Here is a 16,719-nt window from a genome sequence, read left to right on the forward strand (position 1 = left end):
TACTTAATTAATTGACAGTTTGAGCATTAGATTTCATTGTGACTATGCGGCTCCTTCTAGAGTGGGTGCCTTGGCCACTTGGGGGCATGATAATACAAACATACAGATACAAACCTAAGATCAGGCAGATGTGGTAATATTAGTTGTTTTTCACAGAGGATAAAGAGTGTGTGCCTGTCAGTAATGTTATGTCTGTCTACATATGTTGCTCCACCGTTTGTGTTCAAATATCTGTCGCTTAAAGGGGTTAGAACATCGCGACGCCGATGCTATTCGTTAGCCCATCTATGGCATTTTGCATTGTTTGTTAGCATTGAGCTAGGCAGACTTTCCTAAAGCAACGCTATGTGTTTTGTTTAAATACACAATGTGTAATTCTCTTTGTTTAATGTTTAGGTAAACAGCAAACTTAAACAAAGATTGATTTTTACTATTATCCTTTCATGTAAATATACCATTAGAGGATATTCACAATGTCTGTGTGAAATCTACACAAGACATTCGGTTGGTTTAGTAGTAGTCACAACACACAACAATAATTTAAGATGACTATTAACCCGTCGGCCCCTCCCTGCTTTATCACAGCCCAAAAGTGTGCGTGAGTGTCAGGTGACTCTGACACACCCAGCAGACAGGACGGGAGAGCTGATTATGCACAAGCAACAACTTTGCCTTGGGAACCAGCTTCTCATTTTCCCTGAACGGTATATTTTACAACCCCTTCGGACCCAACGGATGGTGTTGGTGTACCTAATGTTGTGGCTCACCAGTGCGTTTCAACGCGTGAAATGTCGACTGTTAAGAAGTTTTTTTTTTTACGGACTTTTAAAATAAGTCAGGCTTGCTTTAAAATGTGGTTAGGCCAGTCAATGCCCTGCATTTAAAGTGCAATGAAATAATGACTTCTATGTGGTTAATAAACACCACATAATTTGCATGTTTTTTATTGTGCTGATGTTTGCCTTCTGATGCTGAATCTGCACTTTATGCTGCAAAATTCTATCAAATATTTAAATACAGAACTATGCTCACTACTTATTTTAATGACATTTCCCCATAGCATTAATTTTAACTCATTCACTGCCAGTCCTCCAAGTTAACATGGATATTTGACTTCTAAAGCCATCAATGGTAGTGAATGGAAAATGTACTTTTTGTTTGTACACAAATCTGGTGGTACCACGACTTACGAGTGACCAGACTTAACACTTCTTCGAGACACGAACTTGTGTTGTGAGCGCTAAACGGTGGCAGTGAACTTAAAAACAGGCAGCAGTTTGGCAGATCGTGAACAATTCTTTGGAGAAAAAAAAAAAAAGAGGCTACAAGCTGGTTATTGTCACTCCTGGAACACAAAGAGAATTACGTCATGTATTTAACCGCATCAACACACTTGAGCAACCATATTGTATTTTTTTAATTGAGTTGTATAGGCTATAGGTCACATTAATGGTGGAAAAAAATAGTTAAAAATGATTTATTTTAACCTGGCTTTTGGGGTGTGTAGACTTTTTATAGTCACGTTACATGTAAAAACACCGAAACCGTAACTACAGTGTGACCCGCGACTGAAAAAAAAGTTTGACACCGTTTAGCCTTTTTACACAATAAATTTGTATTGTATGTAAGGTCATCGAAAAAAATATATATATATTTTGATGGATAAGATATACGTATGCGCATGCGCACCGTAAGCCCCGCCTACGCAGCCACGTCACGAACAACCTTCCACAGGTGTTATTTCGGTGTTGACTTTCGAGGGCAGCACACCGCCCCCCTTGCCCGCGTCCCGGCGAGTTCCAGCGTGTCCGTGAAAAAAAGTTCCACGAGCGCCTTCCGTTTCAGAAGGAGGCAAGCTCCGCGGTGGTAGCAAGGGAAGGCGGGGGAGGGGAACCGCCGCCACTACTACTAGCACCACCACCACCACCGCGGTGGAGACACCGTGCTCGACGGGATGTCGGCCGTGAAGGCTCTCCAGCAGTGGTGCCGGGTCCAGTGTGACGGCTACCGGGATGTGACGGTCAGTAACATGACTACGTCGTTCCGGGACGGCTTGGCTTTCTGTGCCATCATCCACAAACATAGACCGGATCTCATGTGAGTACCACACAAAAACATTAAACGTGTTCAGTCGACTTTGTGTCACTTAACTTTGTTATTGCTTGCTACTTCAAAATGAGGAAGGAGCTGAACTGGTTGGGTTGCCTCTTTTATTGTTTTGAAAGGTGGAAAAGTACTCGCTGTTTGTACGCAAGTAGAAGTACAGATACTTTGTGTGGGGGGCGGGGGAACTGGTAAGAGTAGAAGTACCGATTCAATTAAGTAAAAAAAAAAAAAAAAGTACAGACTGAAATGTACTTTAGTACAAAAGTAATGCAGTAACTTATTTGATAACGTGGATGACACAATGGGGGGAGGAACTGCACACAACTGACAGTGCTCATACTGAGTGGAAGACAAAAATCACGTTACGTGTTTATTTTCTTTCAATAGCTAGCATTAGCTCGGCCTTTTATGCCATCAAAACGTGTTCCCATAGCTTTGCTAACATGATATGACTAACCCAAAAAATGATAACTCATTTTTAAAAAAATTTAATTAAATTTTATTTTTAAAACACCTAGTATAAGATTCAACATCACACAATTTTCTTAAATAAGACCACGGATGGGGAATATCTTGCTTCTCCGAATCTGTTGAATCATTGTTGTTAATGCTCCCTGGTTTCCACTCCACTTTACAAGTGCCCAAGAGCTAAATCAATAAAAATTTCAACTGCAGTTGATTTTCCCTCTCAATTTTTTTTTCTTTACACTTTTTTTTTACATCACGTTGTCATTAACGGAGTTTGACAAAGTAAGGAGTAAAAAGTACAGATATCTGTTTTCAAATGGAGAGAGCAAATGTAGAAAGTCGTCAGACAAGAAAAACAAATACCCACATAAAGTACAGATACCTGGAAAATCTGGAAAAAATAAGTAATTGAGTATTTCTACTTTTTTCTTACCACGGAGTGAGCATCACTTGCGTTCTATTCCAATTTAGCCAGATGGTTATAAAAGAGGTGTAGATTCTTCACACTTACTGTGTATGGATTTATTTTTGTTTTTTATTGTTGTGACAACCCACAGTTTAGGCCCCTTTGCAAAAGCACCTACTAGTTGCCGTAGTACCAAGATAAAAGATATAAACTCATGACTGAGAACCAGTAAAATAACACTGCCCTTATAAAGGTAATAATCTTAAATTTTTTATTTACTTTAAGTATTATCCTATTTAGCACAATGAGAATTCAGAAATATTAGAAACAGCTCTCAGTATGAGTTCTGAAAACTACAACTACAGTACTGAACATATTATAAAAATGAATACCTGGCAGCACAGTGTTACAGTGGTTGGCACATCTGCTTCATAGTCAGGAGATCAAGGTTTGACTCTCTTGATCAGTGTAGAGTTTGCATGTTGTCCCCATGCTGGCGTGGGTTTTCTCTGGCTACTCTTCCCACTTTATAAAAACATGCATTTTAGGGTCATAGAAGACTCTATTTTTGTTACACGGTGCAAAAACTTCATGAGCAATAGCCCCAAAACAAAACGAGAGGAATGAACAAATTGATAAATTGGAACAGATCCAGATAAAGGTAAAAAGGGAGAGGTTCGTGTTCACTTTTCGCCATAACAATCTGTTCACATTGGGGCCAAGTTTAGTAATGACATTGAGCTGTGGTGGGGGGAAAAAAGAGTTCACACCCACTTTATAATGCAAATTACTGCCATCTATAGGCCTGGAGTGGAACGGTATTTCCTCATAAGTCACATTGTTGAGTCTTGGCGAGGTCCACGTTTTACTGTGTGGCATTCTAGTTGTATTTGTAAAGCCCTTATTTTTTTTAAACATTTGTTTTAGATTTCTTCATAATTATTTTCGTTTAAATGATATTAGGCTAAGTACAGAACCATGGGGATCGCCACATGAGTTGGAGCGTTTGGGTTTTACAAAGTGAAACCAACTTGTTGAAACTTGACTTTGTTGAATGGGAAACTAGAAACAAATGTTTTTATTTTCAAGCATAATCAAGTCATGTTATGTTTTTTGGGGTGTTTTACATTTAATGAATTTTAGCTGTTTGTGTCTGCGTAAATCAGGAAGATGTGGTCATACCTTCAATTTGATAGTTTGTCAGATATCCCAAGGGCTTGTACCAACATCTACTTCGAACCTGTTTGTGTGGCAATCCGCAAAATCAGAATCAGAATCATATTTATTTGCCAAGTATGTCAAAAAAACACAAGGAATTTGTCTCCGCTAATTGGAGCCGCTCTAGTACGACAACAGACAGTCAATTGACAGAGAACACTTTTGAGACATAAAGACATAGACAAAAAACAGTCACTGAGCAATAAAGGGTTGCTAGTTATCTGGTAGTGCCGGTACATTTTTGGTACAATATTGCTTTGCTTCAGTGACCTCACTGTAAATATTATGGTAATCCAAGACTGAGGATTTGTCTGTATTTATACACCGTCATCGTCATGAGATGGTTGTGCATGACTCAGTAAGGCGGATTTTGTCTTTAGAATTAAAAAAAAAATCCGGATGTGCACAAATGTTTCCTCATGTTTTTTCTCCCTTCTCTTGCAGCAATTTTGACTCCTTGAAGAAAGAAAATGTGTATGAGAACAACAACCTGGTAAGAAAGAGGTTCATGTAGTTTTTTAATGTACATACTAGTGCCAAACACCCTCACTTTTCCCACTTAGAGGGAGAAGAGTCAGCCCAAGCCAACTCAACACTAAGTAACCTTTAATATTTGTATTATGTATCCATTATTGTTTTCTACCCTGTTGTCCCTGGATGGTATTGACAGGAAATCACTATTTTGTGCTTTATGTAGGGAACTCACAAAGTACAGTAGATTATGTAAAAGTTAATTCATGGGTATGCCACGGATTTCTAGGAATAACCCAGGACACACTGGAGAGACTATGTCTCCCGGCTGTCCTGGGACTGACTCGTGAGCCCCATGGAAGAGCTGGAGGAAGTGGCTGGGGAGAGGCAAGGTGTTATTACGGATCCCGCTTCTGTTCGAGGGAGGACACGCCCCGCTGCAACGTGATTGGTTCATCGTGGGAAGGGCAAACAAAAAGGTTTAGGGCTATGGTTGGGGTTAAGTTTAGAATTAGAGTGGGTTAGTGGGATTCATATTAACGCTGCAACACTTATGTCACAAACTTCTTTTCAACTCTGGAAGCAGCAGGGCGTGTTCTATCGGAATACAGCAGCCAATCATATTGCAGCGGCGCGTGTCCTGCAGCCAGTAATGTTGGAGCAGGTGTGTCCGACGTCAACCCAGTGGGATGTGTTCCAGCCATGTATACATTCCATGTAGGGATGTGTCGACAAGAAAGATGTGTGGTATTTGATTGACAGTTGAGCTGGCAGTGGTTTCAGCCCATTCAGTAGACATACCCACAGCATTTGAGAGCACAGAGAATAACTTGATTTTTCACAATTTTAGCTTCGAGGCCTCATTTTATATATATATATATATATATATATTTAGAAAAAAATATCTTTCTAATTTGGCCGGGTTGTTAACATTATTTTCTGTGGTGTGTCAAATTTACAAGAAATGTATTTTAACTTTACTGGGGCTTTAATAGGACAAATCTAAAAAGGCGCTTGCATGAAATAGAATAGAGGTAGACCAGGAAGTATTCGGCTGAACAAGCAAGAATCTGACCAAGTATGCAAAGCCGCATTTGTCATCGTATATTCAAAATTAAGTTATTTTAAAACAAGAGTACTAGTACCGCATGCCAGTGTATTGGCACCATTGTGACATCACTGATAAACAGGGGAGAATCACTTGAAAGGTCTTGTCAGTAAGGTTCGATTATGTCCCATAAGTTGACATTTAACATCAATGACCTGGACCACTGACTCATTAAATGCCAATAACATTGGTTCAAGCACAGAATCTTGAGGAACTCCAATTATTATTCTGTTATTTTCAAATGACATATCATTTTATAAGGGTGCATTAAAAGTAATTTTTCTGGAGGAATGTAGAAGGTTGGGAGCGCTTACTTTCATCAATCGATGTTCAAGTGTTTAAACATGTCTTGAGAAGTAGTGTAGACGCTTTGGCTGCTCAGGTGCATTCTTGCTGTTTCTTCTTGGAACTTGTTGGACTGTGGGATTGACACATTTCTCTCACGTTCATTGCGTAAGTGTGGCTTATGTGCCATCTGTCATAGCAAACCTATCAGTTTTTACAGCGTGCTGTTAATGTTCTTGAGTAATGATTCATGCCAGGCGCTGGTGCTTTTTTGCCTGTCTCTGCTTGACTCTGTTAATTTGTAAATTTTGTCAGAGTTAAGTTATAGAGCAGCTTTTCACAACACCTTTTACAATGCAACAGTTGGTACACACCCCCAGTTCTACGCATGCGCTGGAAAAAAACTATTTTAATCATAAAAACATGATTGATATGTGATAAAGTAATTGAAATATGCAACAACATTCGAGCATGTGGATTAAACTGACTGTGGAAATTAGGAATCCAGTCTATTTCAACTCTGCTTGCTTCCGATTCTTCACTCTTTGTACTTTCCCTCTTTTGTGACTGTAAAAGATTATCTTGACCAATTATGCTGTGGTGTGTGTCAAGAGTGATTTTATTTATTTATTTATTTTTTTTCCCTCCCCCAATCTGATGGAAAACAGTCGGGCTGATAATTGTAAATGCAAAGCTAATATAGATCTTGAACATGTTTTCAAGATTTACTATAGCTAATTGTTGTGTATGGTCAACACCAGTTCGGCTGTGCTACAGACACAAACATGATTGTGATGTGAAAAGGAACGATTGCAAATTAGGAAGTGACCGGAAGCTTACAAACTTGCTGGCCAAAAATAGAGGCGCAAGCAACTAGTTGTGTTGAGTGTCTGTATAACAAATCATGTTATGTACAAATATTTTTCTCACGAATCATTCAGCACAATAAAACTGACTAGAATATTTTGTAAGTACAATTTTGTGTCAACCAGAACCAAAGCTTACAGTAAAACCACCTTCTTCCACTACAGTAGACATCCTTTTTATTTTGTGAAAATGATGTCCTGTAATTCTAATACCAGATAGCCATTACACCTTTTACTTTTACTTAACCATGAAAGAGTGTGTGAATGTTGTGATGGCGGAAACTGCTGATCTTTGCAGGCCTTTAAGGTCGCCGAGGAGCAGCTCGGAATTCCCGCACTCTTGGATGCTGAGGACATGGTGGCGCTCAAAGTCCCAGACCGCCTGAGTATCCTCACATATGTCTCGCAGTACTACAACTACTTCCACGGACGCTCCCCAAGTGAGTATGACCAGCTTCCTCTCTGTCTTCTCTTCCCATCATCATCATCATCATCATCTCTGTGTTTTTCCAGTTGGTGGCGTGGCGGCAGTAAAGCGTCCTGCCGACCCACCCTCGGACGGGCCGTCCGGAAAGAAGAACGCGCCGGTGGTCTCGAAGGTGTTCCCTTCGTTCAAGCCGTCTAAGGAGAACAATCCTCCCACTTCATCTAACGTTACACCACCTCTTCCCTGCCCGAGACAACCCAGAACCTCTACACAGGTACAAACAATAACAAATTCTGTCTCTCTAGAAAATTATGCACAGCACATACAAGCACTCCTACTTTTTCAGGACGTTTCAGCTGAGAAATCCCAGCAGACGGGAACTCTGAATAACAAGTGTACGTCCTGCAACAAGCACGTTCACCTGGTGCAGCGACACCTAGTGGACGGGAAGCTCTACCACAGGAACTGTGCAAAGTAAGACTTATTATTTGTAGTGTCTGATATGACAAGATTATAGGTGCATCTCAATATTGGGCTGAAATGATTACTCAAATAATTCAGTAACAAAAACAGGTTGAAGCAAAATCTCTGTCTCAAAGCTTTGCAGGGATAACTTTTTTACACAGACTAATGTTACTGCAGAGCCAGGAGGAAACGGACAGTAAAAGACAGAGAATGTCCAATTGTTTATTAGATTTTATTTCTTGTAATTTTGATCTTTATAGCTTGCAGCAGAAGAAAACTCAAAATTCACCGTCAATAAATTAGAATATGAATTCAATTGTAATATAGAAATGTCCGACAGATGGGAAGTTATTTTTTTTAATGTTGTCGAATATTAGCCTCTGCAGGATTACCTAATATTGCATCCTTCGTGTGTCTTATAAACACTTCGTCTCCTAGGTTACTGGCTCCTCAAAACACAAGTTCACTCTTCAGAGATGCTCCATCCAGCGTCCCTCCTACAGCAGGCCTCTCCATAAGCAACACAGTGACACGCACGGCGCCGCCCAGACTGGGCCCCACAGGGCCGGTCCAGAAACCAAGCCCCCCTTCCAGCATTTCCAGCAGATCTTCATCTCCGCGTCGGCCCGCTTCAAACCTCACCACACCTGCTACGGAGATTCTAACTGCTCCCGTCTCCAAAGGACCCGTGTCCAATGACTCCATCACTATACCCGCCGGCGTCACCACCAAGCCTGTTGCTGCGCCTCGGACCTCCACCACGGCGGCCAAAACCATCCAGTCCAAGCTTAAGTTCTTTCAGGCAGAAAGTGATGATAACAAACCTGCAATCAAGACTACAGATGCCTCCCTAGAAGGGTTTAAGTCTCCTGATCCTATCAAGGAAGCCCAATCTGTGCCTGGAAATATTCAGAATGTGGGTGAAAATCAGCCTAAATTGCACATTGACAAAGACAAAGACAAAGCAGGTGGAAAGAAACATGAAGACAGTCAGGGTAGTAATGTTGGAAATGGAAATATTGCTAATGTGGGTAAAATTCAGATGAACAAACTTTTTGACAAAGTCAAAGCAGGTACAAAGAATCATGGAGACAGTCAGGGTAGTAACGTTGGAAATGGAAATGTTAGTAACGTAGGTAAAAGTCTGTCAAAGGAGCGTTTTGACGAAGGCAAAGCAGGTGCAAAGAAAGATGGCGACAGTAAGGGTAGTAGTGTTGGAAATGGAAATGTTGCTAACCTGGGTAAAAGCCAGTGGAAGGAGCGTTTTGATGAAGGCAAAGCAGGTGGAAAGAAACATGGAGACAGTCAGGGAAGTAATGTTGGAAATGGAAATATGGCTAACGTGGATAAAATTCAGTTGAAGGAACTTTTTGACAAAGTCAAAGCAGGTGCAAAGAAACATGGAGACAGTCAGGGTAGTATTGTTGGAAATGTGGGTAAAAGTCGGTCGAAGGAACGTTTTGATGAAGGCAAAGCAGGTGCAAAGAAAGATGGCGAAGGTCAGGGTAGCAGTGTTGGAAATGAAAATGTTGCTAACATTGGTAAAAGTCAGTCAAAGGAGCGTTTTGACAAAGCCAAAGCGGATGCAAAGAAAAACAAAGTCAGTGAGGGCAATAAGGCGAAACCGGCGGACACCTCAAAGGAGGACAACAACAACAGTAAGCCAACGCCAAAGTCAGACCCGCCCAAGAAAAGTGACGCGTAAGGACCCTAACTAATATATGAGCATGCACAATGTGGATTTCTACTGGAGAAGATCTAATATTCTTTTATCACCTCTACTTTAGCACATATCAGGTCCAGACTGTGAAGAAGGAGACAGAGGGGGCTAGGGGGAGGGTGAGGCTCAAAGTCAACCCCTTCATCCTCTCCGACTTGCAGCCTCCACATTCGGACAAGAGTCCGCTTAGAACCAGAACTCCAGAAAGAGGCCCTGGGGGCTTGAAACCTGCGCCACCCAACACTTCAGGTTATACCTTGACCACAATCACATTAACATGAAAACAATTTAGCTTAGAATTATTTTCACGTAATATATTAATCCACGTTCCATGCCACTGAACTAAGATTAAATTCCGATTTCACGCCTGCTCAATGTATTTGTCTGTTTCTATGCAATGTACATTCAAGAAACACATATCCAATATGGCTGTTTACACTCGCAGCACAATAAATGTGAATGTGCCAAAAGTGCATATAAATATTGTATATAACATCACAGAAGTAAACAGTAATACATGAAAATAACACATTTTGAACATTACATAACAATTAGTTGGACTGATCTCTTCTCCCTATTTAACACTTCTGGGTTACAGTGCCACCTGTTGATTAGGCATGCACACAACAGCTTGTAAAGCTGTGTTACTGTTGGATGTGTAATTGAACTACAGTCCTGTTTTGTCACGGTAACACCGATGTTTGTTCTTGGCGTCAACAGAGAAGGAGACACCCACAGACTGGAGGTCCATGCTCAAACCTGTCTCCAAAGAATCAAAGTAAGTTCTTTTTGTTAGTTTGTTAGTGACTTTTGATGGTTTTTGTTCGTCTATTGTGATTTTCCCTAATTTATTTCATTGAATTATTGGCAAATAGATAACACTTTCTAATAAATGCAGTGGTGAGTTTTTCAAGGTACGTGCTGTCATTTGGCCGATTTTTAATTTTTTAAATTAATTTCTTTTTTTTTTTTGCTTTCACTTGTGCGCCCACACTTGAGATACAAGGCCTGGATGGAGGCAGTGAACTCAACTCAAATCACTTAATAGCAGCACTTCGGTAAATAGTGAAGGATTCTTCAAAGAAGAGGCTTCAAGCTGTTTAATGCCCCTCCCAGTTGAAGTTTACTCTCAAACTAACAGAAAATTGCAACCCCATCGTAGCCTTTCGCTCCACTGGCTTAATGCTAATTAGCATCTGTTACAGTACTTTAACACTTTAAGCAACGGTGCCGCAACATGTACACTGACAGTATAACAGTACTTACATTTATATATACTTTATCATTTGCCGTACTGATGAGTTGAGAGAGTTGAGGCTTTATTATGAAAAGAGGCGGGACACCCCCTGCTGCAATATGGCTGGCTGCTGCATCCAGGCAAGATTGCATACATGCAGTGGGATATAATAATGCCTCAATGAACATTAGATCTGTTTGTTACACTGCCCCCATGTGGTCAAGGTAGGGACACCAGAAGGAGCAATGTGACAAAATATTTCTTTTTAATTCTATATAATTATGTCATTACTGTATTTTTTTTCCCACCCAAATAAAGTACAATATTATAGCGTATCTCAAGGCACCACTGTTGTAATGATCATATGTATTATAAACCATTTATGTTGTCTTTTGCAACAGATCTGCTGACTCATCACAGTCCTCCACTAAAGTACAGACTAACAATACCGGAGGCTCACAGTTACCAGAGATGTCGCTAAGGCCTGTGAACCCTCCTTCAGTTCAAGGTCAGATATTCTTACTAATGCTATAATGAAGCTCGAGGTCTTCCTGTCCTCTTACTGTATAATAAAGTCCCTATATGTATTTTCTTTGTTCTCTTTCTCAGGTGTCTGTAATGGCCAAAGTAACCCCACAAACACAACAACAACAGGATCAAAAGTCTTGAAGGTATCTTAAATGGAAAATTAATACAATTGGATACTTCTGAGTTAATGATGGCGTTACAGTAATCACAAATAGGCTGCTAAATAATGTCAATTTGTATTTCTTTATATGAAGCTTTTCAGAATCAGTAAGACAGAAGTATTGGGACACACAGCCTTACACAAACAGGAAGTGAAAATACGGAGTTGTTCCGGCTATAAGGCTTGTTTGGGATGCCCACATTTTCCCACACAAAACTCATCCCGCCGTGCATGCTGGAACAGAAGAACGAAATCTTCCTCAAAGTGTTCCAACAAAGAGTGAAGCATAATGTAATACAAAATATCAAGTTGAGGAATTGTTACTCAGCAGATACTAAGAGGGCTAGTCAAACTGCTGATTGATTAAGGAGTCTTTCTCAAAGCTTTGCCCATATTGTGAGCACGTTGTTTATTCTGAATACAATGCATTATAACATTGTGCGGGTATGGCCTTAAAAAAACTGTTTTTTATGTACTGCAGCGCCCACAATGGCAACACTTACTCTACTTTTATAAACTAGCTCCTCTCTGATCAAACTTACTTACAAGCTGCTTTAAAAATGATTTTGACGTGACAAAGAAACTCAAAATAATCAATAACATCGATTAGCTACACAGGCCTATCATGATGACATTTGCCATTAGTTAGGAGGTCGCTTTGGGTGTTTTGCATCACGTTCTCCATCTAACGCTCAATGTGCAGACAAAGCCAGACTTCATTCCCCAAGAGATGATCCTGAAGGAGCTGAATGAGATTGAAGATAATCTGAACCGGTTGGAGAAGAGAGGGGTTGTGCTGGAGACCAAGCTGCGCCACAGCGAAGATGGTAATATATACATGATGACCTCCCTTTGTCATATAAAAAGTCTACACACCCCTGTTCAAAAGCCAGGTTTTTGTGATATAAAAAATGAGACCAGGATAAATCATTTAAAATCTTTCTACCATTAACGTGATCCATTACCCGTACAACGCAATTGGGGGGGGAAGAAGAAATACAGTGGTGCCTCGACTTATTGGAATGAAAGAAAATGCCATTAATCTGTTCCAGCCTCCACTTTGTGCTCATTCTGGTACAGTCGCACTCGAAGAAAAGTTTCACAAGTGACTGTTGGTTAGCCAGTCTAAGGTCATTATTTTATATCACAAAAACCTGGCATTTGCGCAGGGGTGTGTAGACTTTTGATATTCACTGTATATGTGCTACTGACTGATTGACCGCACGTCCGTTTGTGTGTCAGAGGGCGAGGATGACTCCCTCATGGACGAGCTGATGGTGGAGTGGTTCAGCTTGATCAGGAACAAGCAGCTGGCCATGCGGCGGGAGTCCGAGCTCGTCTACATGTGAGCACACGCGAGATGCTTCCGTGTCTATTGATTAGTGTGACAGACTTTTGGCCAGAAGTTTCCGGATGTCTTGCCGCCGCCGTCACCCAGTGGCACGTGGCAATTTAATTTTATTGCTCCTAATTATTCTTTTTTTTACATTGGCCTATATTGATCGTTTAAGATGTAAATATAAAGTATATATGATCTCAAAACACTTAAATATAATTTCAAACTCATTGACTACACTACCTTGAAACATAAATGGGTTAGCGATGATGAAAAAGGGCACTGGAAGGGCACATGGACATGCACATGCCATAAAGACTCTGTACCTTCCAATAACAATTTAGCTCCTCCTGCTAATGATAAAATAGCATTATCATCTGTGAATTTGCAAATGTAATCCCCACCAATGCTAGAATAGGAATTCTTTATACATAAAGAAGTCAGTTATTTACTAAAAATAAATAAATTCAACTACTATTTAGTGGTTGAATGTTATGCTTGATACATTTTTGATTTTCAGAAAAGCCAAGTGAGCTGCTCAAATGTGCTTATTAGAAGTGATCTCATCACAATTTATTCACAAATTGATTTACTCATTGTAAAATTTGGGCCTGTTTAATTGAACACAAAGCTATTATTATGTTGGATACGCTTAAATAGCAATAGGTGGATAAAACTTAATTGTACCTTGTGCTATCTAGTGGAAGAGCATTTAACTGTTTTGCCTGTTTCTATACGTTGGTGGCAAAGTGGTTGGGAATTACTAATAAATGTGTTAAATACTTTTTTTGTATATGTATAGTGGTAAAACCCAGGACCTGGAGGAGCAGCAGCCCAGTGTCGAGCAGGAGCTCCGAAAGCTGATAGACAAACCAGGTGAGGGGCAAAACTCTTTTCCCTTTTCATCCCAAAACACAACAGCTGCGACTGAAGACCGAAAATGTGTCATGTGGTTCACAGAACATCTGAAAACATCGTTTGAACGCAGACGAGAAGAAGAGCTGATGAGCAAACTGATGGAGATCGTCAACAACCGGAATGCCATCGTAGAAGTTCTGGACGAAGACCGGCTCAGGTGCGCTTGGAGATAAACACACGCCTACAACAACCTGTACATTCATCGTGCCTCTTTTTCATTAGGCCTGACACAAAATGGCTGACATGGCTCAAATAAAAACTGTTGTCACAGTTTTAACCGTTTTTTTTTTCTTTAAACTTTTGTGGATTTGGACATTTCATTGATTTGTTTTTTTTTTTTTTTTTTGGGGGGGGGGGGGGGGTCATCAGTTACTCACATTTTTTTCCCTAAATAGTGATTCTTACTGTATATTTAAAGAACAGTTTTTAATTTGAATGAATTCTGACCTATGCTGCCGCTCCACCCGTTTCAATTTCCTTCATGTGGTCCGAGGCAATGGTTCCCTTTTTACACCAAGTACCACCGTAATGCCCACCCACCAATAAAATAAAGTAGCATCGTAGAACCAGATCATCAAAAATGAGGCAGATGTTTTAATCCTAAAAAGTATCTTTAATATGATTGGAAGGCACTGTAACCTTGATCACTGAACACGCTAAATATATGAAAATAAAGGACTATACTTAAATAATTATTCAGTTAAAATGTATTACACATAAAAGTACCAAATTTACCTAAATGTTTAAAACCAACATTTCTAAATGACGGAATGAAATTGTATTTTACTTAAAAGTTAAATACAGCTGAACTATGCCTAATAAATGTACTTTACTACATTAAAAAAAATAATAATAATAATAAGTTGAAGGCGCTGTAACATTCACTGATCTAAGGAAATACATCACTCATTTATACTTTTGCCGCATTATTTTCCTATAATGGATCCAGGGAAGACTCCTATTCATTTGGTATCGCATATAATGTATGTTGTGTCATTTCCTTCGTAGTTATTCAAAGTCTCTTTGCTTCCTGTCTTGTTCTATCAGAGAGGAAGAGGAGGACCAGGAGCTGAACAAGTTGATGGAGAATTTCAGTGAGCACCGCCGACATTTAAAATTCAGATTTTAAATTCAGATTCAGATTTGTGTTAAGAGTAGAGCCCAACCGATATGGGATTTTGGGGCTGATGATTATGCCAATATTGGAAGCTTAAAAAAAAATCCTACATATCGGCTAACAACCGCTATATTGGTCAATATATGAAATAAGAACATAGATATACACAGGATATATATACTGTACATGAACCCCAATTCTTATAACATCAAAAATATAGTTCATGCCAAAGAAGCAGAACACTTCTAAATTGAAATAATGAACTATTAATAAGTAACACTGTCAAAATGCAATAGGGATTGCAAGCTGTATTATATTAGTTAATGATGGACATGGAAATTAATAGTTTCATAAATGGTTTGTTTGTTGTTTGTTTATCTCACGAAGATAATTTGCACAACTTTTATATTACATGAGCAATGTAACAAGTGGCTGTCATCTTTGTGGAATTTTCTAAAACAAAAAAAAGGAATGAACACTTCAAAACGCTCCTAAAATCCTTCAGAACAAATAAATTAATGGAAAAAAAACCCATTTGATGACTAAAGTACATGAGCTATTGCTCTTCTCGTGACTAAAGTTCCATTTGTGTTATTTAAGATGAGCTTTTTGAACAAATGACGCTCTTTGAAATCATCTTGACTCATGGAATTCAAGAACCCCTCAGAATTTCGTTACGTGCAAGCTTATTGGTGGATATTTCTCATGCACAAATACTAAAGCACATACAGTATTTTCTATATATTTATGCATTTGATTTATGTGTTCAAATGCGTTTAATAAGTTTAAGTGTTTAAAGCGCGCGAGAGGGCTAAAACTATTCTTCTCATCCGAATTCGGCTGGGATGGGTTCCAGCACACCTGTGACCCTAATGAGGATGGGCAGTATGGAAAATAGATTAATGGATGTGTTTTTTTTTTTTTAATACTTTCTCTATCGTGGATGAGTCTGGAACGTACAGTATCCCCCGGGATGAACGCGGTTCACTGTATTTAGAAATTGTCCTAATCTGAGGCACTATGTTGCTTTTAAATGTGTTGTTAAATGTGTTAAAATGTCCTGTCCCAGGTGTAAAAAAAGACAAGTCAAAGAAAAAGTCTTCCATATCCAAACTGTTCACCTGGGGCAGCAAGAAGGAGGCGTGACGCCCGGCGGGAAAAACACCTTTGCTGCACTCCTACGATGCTTTCGGTGTCACTCCACACGATCACTGTCTCACTGAACCACTTGATATGCGTGTGCGTGTACAGTATGTTGGTCAGGCATCTTTCATCTTAAGTATTTCTTGAAATATTCCCAGCATGAGGGGTTAATGACATACTAGTTTTGAGGGCTTCGGTGCTTCAGTTGTACATTTTTAATCCGCTTCCAGTCTTAATCGGTCTACTTAATGCGCACGCACACACGCACGCACACACACGCACACTAGTAACGCCACTGCGTCTCTTGCTGCTGACATGCTTGTTGTAAACTAATACGAGCGATGAACAACATTGGTATTGCCATTTCTTGCACTCGTAAGATGGCTTACGAGCTCAATTTAAAAATGTTTACCCCCTGACTTTGACTTTTTTTTTTTTTTTTTTCTCCCCCCCACCCCACTTGGTTAAAAACCTCTGCTTAGTCTGATGAGATATGGACTTGCTGTTGTGATCCATATTGGATCTGAATTCATTTAAAATGCGTGCTCTGGTGCATTTTTGTTTGTTTGTGTTGACCGCCTGCTAAGACACAAACATATTTATTGTATGTTTACCTGTTTCATAGTAATGGGAATATTAATACTAAGATGGATCTTAAAAGATGTTTTTATCATTATATGGTGAAACTGGCCTGTATATATACACTATGCTTTGATTTGTATTAAAATAATATTTTTGAT

General features: G+C 39.6%; 1 protein-coding gene across 2 annotated transcripts; it reads left to right on the top strand.

The window, feature by feature from the left end:
* The first annotated feature begins 1,723 nt into the window (after nt 1-1,723).
* Nucleotides 1,724-16,718, top strand: micall2b (mical-like 2b). Of its 2 annotated transcripts, XM_061771864.1 has the most exons (16): nt 1,726-2,097; nt 4,643-4,691; nt 7,227-7,368; nt 7,442-7,629; nt 7,702-7,829; nt 8,259-9,521; nt 9,608-9,789; nt 10,261-10,318; nt 11,179-11,285; nt 11,387-11,448; nt 12,169-12,292; nt 12,708-12,810; nt 13,604-13,677; nt 13,762-13,876; nt 14,767-14,813; nt 15,906-16,718. In XM_061771864.1, the coding sequence occupies exons 1-16, from the start codon at nt 1,955-1,957 to the stop codon at nt 15,980-15,982; spliced, it is 2,862 nt and encodes a 953-aa protein (XP_061627848.1). In that variant the 5' UTR covers nt 1,726-1,954; the 3' UTR covers nt 15,983-16,718. The 2 variants fall into 2 exon arrangements, with proteins under 2 accessions (XP_061627849.1, XP_061627848.1); XM_061771865.1 differs by lacking the exons at nt 12,708-12,810; nt 13,604-13,677; nt 13,762-13,876; nt 14,767-14,813; nt 15,906-16,718 and adding an exon at nt 11,560-11,756 and having other exon boundaries at nt 1,724-2,097; nt 12,169-12,293.
* The last annotated feature ends 1 nt before the right edge of the window (nt 16,719 follows it).

Source organism: Phyllopteryx taeniolatus, chromosome 4 (assembly GCF_024500385.1).
Source record: "Phyllopteryx taeniolatus isolate TA_2022b chromosome 4, UOR_Ptae_1.2, whole genome shotgun sequence".
NCBI lineage: Eukaryota > Metazoa > Chordata > Actinopteri > Syngnathiformes > Syngnathidae > Phyllopteryx > Phyllopteryx taeniolatus.